General features: G+C 55.5%; 1 protein-coding gene across 2 annotated transcripts in view; it reads right to left on the bottom strand.

Moving 5' to 3' along the window:
- Positions 1-844: 844 nt before the first annotated feature.
- Kcnj12 (potassium inwardly rectifying channel subfamily J member 12) overlaps positions 845-6,672 on the bottom strand; it is a 46,161-nt gene continuing 40,333 nt past the window's right edge. For both annotated transcript variants that reach the window (XM_028857484.2, XM_028857486.2), the window contains exon 2: positions 845-4,899. In XM_028857484.2, the coding sequence (XP_028713317.1) occupies positions 3,557-4,843 (1,287 nt within the window). In that variant the 5' untranslated portion in view covers positions 4,844-4,899 and the 3' untranslated portion in view covers positions 845-3,556. The remainder of the gene's footprint in view (positions 4,900-6,672) is intronic.

The raw sequence follows: 6,672 nt of genomic DNA, 5'->3' as shown, positions 1-6,672 counted from the left end.
GCCCTGGCTGGCTTAGATCCTGGTGGAAGAGTTCCTAGCAGAGCTCTAGGGCTACGTGCCTTACCAGACCAAGCCAGCAGCTCTAGAGCCCTGCCCTCCACCCGACTCCTGCAGACTGCGCCATAGGGAAGCGCTGCTGGAATTCCCCGTGACCACTGAACCAGGAGCTAGAGAATGCATCGCTCTTCTGCTTACCTGGTTCCATCCACACCTGCAGGATGAAGAACCCCTGGGTCTGTGCTGGGGCAGGGGGTTAGAGATCTAGCCACTCATAGAAGCAGTTTGGACAAAAGAAAGGATCCCCTCTGCACAGGCTTTTACCATGGAGATCCCAGAGTCTGAGCCCTTGGCACTTTCCAGAAAACAAACCGTCAGGGGGCCCACCAACAGCGTTTGTCCGCACTTGGTTCTCAGCTCCCAGGCCTCACTTGTGCTGGGGAAGGGCTCCTTTTATTCCCCACCCCCTCGCCCTTCCTGCAGAGGAAACAAGGTGGTTGCCCATCTCAGTGCCAGGCTTCCTCTATCCAAAGGAGCTCTGGGAGGGTCCTGGACACACCTGTAGGGATGGAGGCCAGGGCAGTAAGAGCCACAGAAAGAGGCAGAAGCAGTGTGTGGAGGGGGTGGGAACTTCCCAATGAAAAGACTGAAATCCTACCCTGGGGTCTGAGAGGAGGCCACGCTGTCTCTTCTCAGCAACATGGCTGCCATGTCCCACTCTGTCCCCGAAGACGAGCTCCCGCCCCAGGGAGTGCTGTGGTCCAGCCTGCAGGGGCCAGAAGATGTGTGAAGGCTCGGCATGTGGCAGAGGCAGGCAGAGGACAATGAGACACACATCTCAACACAGTAGCATTCAAAGAGATCAAAATGCATTTAATGTGGTCTAGTCTCATTGCCTACATCTTTAGATACCACCATGTATTGAAAATAACATGAAAATTCTCCAGTTTCACCATTTAAAATAGATTGAACATTCTGTGACCTCACACAGGGCAGACACCCATACAGGGGCCTCCCCATGGTGTGTCCTTCTGCCCCCAGGCCCTCAGCTGGCAAGGGCCAGGTGGCACAGCACCAGCATGGGCTCAGGGCAGCTGCTTCATTCTGTGCCGCTCTCCCACGGCTGCACGCAGCACCCACCCCACTGACATTCACAGACACGCACCCTGGGACCTCCACGCACTCACGCAGGTTCGCATGCACAGACGCACCCATGGCCTCCATCAGGACCTAGTGCAGAGGCTTACCATCAGACTCCTCAAACTGCTGCACACACTGCGTACAGCCTGCAGATCCAGGGCAGGCCAGGGACTCACGTCGGACTGTGGATATGTCTGTGGCCAGCACCCAACCTGAGTCATTCAGGTTAGTGAGCACCAAACCCACTTCACCCCAATAAAATAAAAAACAAACACAAGCACACACATACCTGTGGGCAGACACACACAGACTACCTGTATACAAACACCTGTGTATACCATATCTCTGTATACCAAGACTCACACACAAGGAGACAATCATGTGAGCGCGTCTGTACATGCTTGCACACACACACCCTGGCTTCCCTCCTCATGCGCTCCCCAGGGGCCAAGCTTTCCTGCTCGGCACAGGCACACGGCTCCCCCCTCAGTGGCCTCCCCCACTAGGGTGCACTGAAGGGAGTGACTAGTTTGGTCTTTAGCACAAGCAATAAATAAATACAGGGACAGAGAAAAAAAAGAGGGCAGGAGAATTGGGAAATGCAGCATCTGCCTGCCTTTGGCAGAGATGAAAGGCAGCCTGAGCTGCTCTCCAGCAGGGCCCAGGGACTGGACCATTCTGGCAGGCCTGGACCTGGGAGGAGGATGGGCCAGAATGAGGAATTGCTTTAGGCCACTGAGATGAGCTAGGAGCAGGCCTCGTGGGGCCAGGAGCCCCTCAGACGCTACTCTGGATGCAGGCCCATCTGCTCAGGGAATAGCAAAAGGTGCCTAGGCTCCCACAGCAGTAGCCAGTGGCCAGGACCTGCCCTTCTTCCCTCCCCAACCTTCAGCCCGACAACTGGACAGAGGTGGGTTGAGAGCCAAGCACTCCCATGCTGAATGCACCCTCAGGCCCTAGGGCCAAGGCTAGAAAAGTCAGTGATATTTGAGGGCAGAGACCAGGCTAAGAACACAAAGGAGCCGAGGCCTCTGGGGCAATCTAGGCAGAATCTTCTAGCCTAGAAATTAGCATGAAATCTTAAGCTGGATGTCTGGAAGCAAGCCCACCTCAGGTCTCCCTGGCTGGGCACTGTGGGAAGACTCCATGGCTTGGGGCCTAGCGGGGAGGAACATCTCCATCACGGGCCCCTAAAGGCGAAACAGAAATTCTTTGTTTTATGACATTTCTCTGGTCATCTCCATGGTGGCCGGGGTCAGGTGGAGGCTGAGGGGTCGTCCTCTCTTTCCAGCAGCAGATAACTGGCTGGGGCCGGCTGGGCTACCTCATTCCACCCCAGGAGTGTGGGAGAAAGGGAGGTAGAGACATGGGAACCATGGGACAGGTGGAGTGCAGCCTCTGCATCCTGGGAGGGGCTTGTGAGGGCTTCAGGAGTGGAGTTAGGGGCAGCAGGGAAGGATTCGACAAGTCTGATAAACCAAAAGTGACTGAAGCCAGACAACCAGAGTGTCTAAGGCACAACTCGAGCTGTGAATCCAGCAGGTGTGGGGCTGACCCACTTCCTGGGAATGTGGGAACCGGACCCCATGCTAATTTCCTGAGTGTCCTTTCCTAAGAAGCACCCACTCTGGTGTTTCCTACTGCCCCTCACTGCAGGGGTGGAGACCTGGGGCAGAGAGGGAGTGGAGGACAGAGGCGCACGAAAGGGGGCCTCCCCTGGGTCCTAAAGCCAGCCCTGATGCAGCTGAGGTGTAAAGTCAATCACAAAAGATCAAGCCAGATTCACCCTAGTGGGCCCCCACCCCCAGAGACATCCAGACACTTTATTAGGATCATTAACATGGTCACAAGCCTGATTCATCCTTAAGCATGACAACCTGCAGGGCCCTGGCACACGTGAGGGAGAGACACCAGACCTCCCAGAACCTTCGGGGCACCCCATCCAGCTGCTCTGCCTGGCAGCACTGAGTAGAATTCTAACTGTCCCCACACCACGAATTTTAAAAATTCAACCACATGTTAGTGTTGTCTTGTGTTTGTTGTTGTTGTTGTTGTTTGTAAACAGTCTTATCCGAGTTAGAAACCAATGAAGTGTGCATACACAGCTTTCCCCACAGGGCTGGGACCTCTCCTGAACTGCTTCCGAGGCCTCCAGCAGAGTCCCCCACTCCTGTGGTTCACCTTACCCCGAGAGGTCACCCCCTTGCCCATGCGTGTCCATCTGAGGCCATGGGCTGTTCATTCTGGTCACCCACTCTCCCTCCAACCTCCCCAAGCTATTGCGAGAAAACGTGAGAAGACTAAAGATGCTACTGAGTCTGTGACCCGAGGCGTCCGGCTTGCGCTGCTCCAGCCCAGGCCCCCGAGGGACGTGGGACCTAGCGTGGTCAGGATGGTGCCGCACCAAAGTCAAGAGCACTCAGATCTCCGACTCCCGTCTGTAGGGCCGCTGCTCAAGGGCACCACTGCTGGCCTGCAGCCTGTCAAAGTCATGCTCCGGCTGAGGGCTGCGGCCATCCCGGTCCGTCGCCACCTCGTCCTCCTCATCTCGGCTCAGGAAGGCCAGCTCATTCTCATAGCAGAAAGAGTTGGCACTGGGCAGGAGGAATTTGTTCTCCACTAGGTCCTTAGCGCTGCAGCGGGGCGTAGAGGGCACCTCGTAGGTCTTGTGGAAGTGTGAGTAGTCAATCTTGTACTGGTTCTTCTCCTCGAAGAGCACTGGCTCAAAGCGGTGGCCCCACAGGATCTCGTTAGCCAGGTAGGAACTGCGAGCCTGTGTGGTCATGGCTGTGGCCTCTACCATGCCTTCTAAGATGACCACAATCTCAAAGTCATCCGTCTCGAGGTCCTGACGGCTAATGCCGAACAGTGGGCTGGCCTCATCAATCTCGTGCAAGATGGTGATGGGCGACACCAGGAAGATACGGTCCAGGCCCTTGTCAAAGCCCACATCGATGTCAATCTGATCTAGCGGGATGTACTCACCCTCCTCTGTGACCCTGGGCTTGATGAGCTGGGCCCGTACATGGGCCTCTACGATGTGGCTCTTGCGAAGGTTGCCCACACGCCACATCAGGCAGAGCTTACCATCCCTCAGAGCCACCACAGCGTTATGGCTGAAAAGCAGAGTCTGCGCTCGCTTCTTGGGGCGTGCCATCTTGGCCATGATGGCACCAATCATGAAGGAGTCAATGATACAGCCTACAATGGACTGTGCCACCACCATGAAGACAGCCACCGGGCACTCCTCAGTCACACAGCGGAGCCCGTAGCCAATGGTGGTCTGCGTCTCGATGGAGAAAAGAAAGGCTGCCATGAAGCCGTGGACCTGCAGCACACAGGGTGTACGGCCACGGCCCTCGGTGGGTTCCAGGTCTCCATGGGCGACAGCAATGACCCAGAAGATAATGCCAAACAGCAACCAGGAGGCAAGGAAGGCCAGAGAGAAGATGAGCAGCATGTAGCGCCAGCGGATATCCACACACGTGGTAAACATGTCAGCCAGGTAGCGCTGTGACTTCTCATCCATGTTGGCAAACTCAATGTTGCATTGGCCGTTCTTCTTGACAAAACGGTTGCGGCACCGGCGCCGTGTGTGCACCTTGCCATTGCCAAAACCGTTGGCGCCTGACATGGTAACCAGGTGCAGCCCGTCCTCTTCTGATGACACGATGCTGTAGGGGTTGGCCCGGCTGGCTGCGGTCATCCCGGGGTCTGGTGGACCCTGGCCTGCCCCCAGGCTGACTCCGGGCAGGGGCACTTCTGCAAAAGAGAGGACAGTAGGTCTGTGTGGGCAGGCAGCCAGGGCCCGTGACAGTAACTGGCAGACACAGCTCCCATTTAGTCTCCACAGATCCCCTGTCTCCCCACCCCCCTTTAAAGCCTGCCCCTCGATCTACCTTCTCAGCTTGGAAAAAATTCTTCCCGGGCTCCCAGCAGCTCCAGCCAGAAGCCTTGGCTTCCTCGCATCTCTTTTTACTCCTATACTAAGGGCTCTGTTTCCAAATATATTTAAATTTCTCCCACCCTCATAACCCAAGTCCTGGTCACCTCAAGCCTGGACCAAGGCAGGGGCCACCTCACCAACCTCACTTCATCCCAGTTTCCATGGTGAGCACCAGGAGCCTGAAAGGCACCAAGATGAATCCCATCCTTCCTCTACTCACAGCCAGCGAACGAACCCTAGGATCTACAAGGCCTATACAGGAAGTCCCACGGCCTTGTTGCCCAGTTGAACACAAACACATATCACACACACACACTACACACATACATGTGTGCATGTGTGTACTATCCCCTCCATATGCCCCCAACTCACACACACACACTCCCCCCCATGCTCCCCTAAGCTCCCCTTCCGACACACAAACATCCTCACATACACACACACACACACACACACACACACACACACACACACACACACAGCAGTGCAACTGTACATCAGACTGCTCCCATACTGTCATGACTGGCCTCCTCATGCCCTAGAAGCAATGCCCACATGATTCTGACCCACACACTGCACACCCCAGCACAGACTCTCATGTAGAATATCAAAGCAACAATCATAATAGCCGTGACACTGGCCTGTTTTTCCCACCAAGACCATCAGCTCCCTCACAGCAGGCCATGTATATCCCTCACTGTCTTATCCCAGGTCTAGAACAGGCAACTTCCCCCATCCCTGCTGAGGACTACGGGTGCACAGACATCACAAATGTCACAAGTGTCACTTGCTTCCGTGGCCACCTTTGGCCTCCTGTAGGGAATACTGTATCTCCAGGCCAGCCTAGCACACACTCCTCCCAGAGAAGGCCTGAAGAATGGTACCATAGCCATCAAAGCAAACCCATTTCTCAGGCCCAGGCTTTGCGCATTTCCCATTGATCCACAAGGGCCAGTGCCAGGCTAAGTAAGCCAGGGCCCACAGCACTGCCTGCCCCTGGAGACTCCAGCCTGTCTCAACTGGGCTGAGCTGAAAGTGGGTGTCCTCTGGTGTAGCAGAACATTGATGAGCGGGACATGCCGTACCTCCCCATCACAGGGATACCATGCACCCAAGACCTACCCAATCACACCACAGTTTAGAGCCCAACAAAGCTGTGGAGCCCTCAATCACCTAATGTCTCTAGGAAGACAGAGATCCCAGAAGAAGATCACAGGGCAGCTGGACACCTAGGGCAGGCTAAATGCTATCAGAGCTTCCTGCCCTTGGACCCTTGAGGGTGGATCTACTCATTTTTCAGACAAGGAGGCTCAGAACAGGAAGACACTTGCCCAGTGCCTGTAGGCAGAGGTAGAAATGCTGGAATTCGACCTCATCCAGACAGCACAACCCTGGCCACATCTACATCAGAGGCTCAGAAGGACGCGGCCTGCAGACTCTGCTACCAAAATAGAGGATTGGGTGGAGAGCATTAGAGGGGCCAGATCAGGAGGCACTCCCGGGGTCTACGCTATAAGCCACAGTGCTGCTGAGTCCTGAAGCCTGGCAGACACCAGACACAGCCATGAAGCCTGAGAACCACAGAAAGC

The sequence above is a fragment of the Peromyscus leucopus genome, chromosome 8b, assembly GCF_004664715.2.
Source record: "Peromyscus leucopus breed LL Stock chromosome 8b, UCI_PerLeu_2.1, whole genome shotgun sequence".
Lineage (NCBI taxonomy): Eukaryota > Metazoa > Chordata > Mammalia > Rodentia > Cricetidae > Peromyscus > Peromyscus leucopus.
The sequence above is the reverse complement of the archived record's forward strand: the minus strand, read 5'-3'. Positions and strand labels throughout refer to the sequence as shown.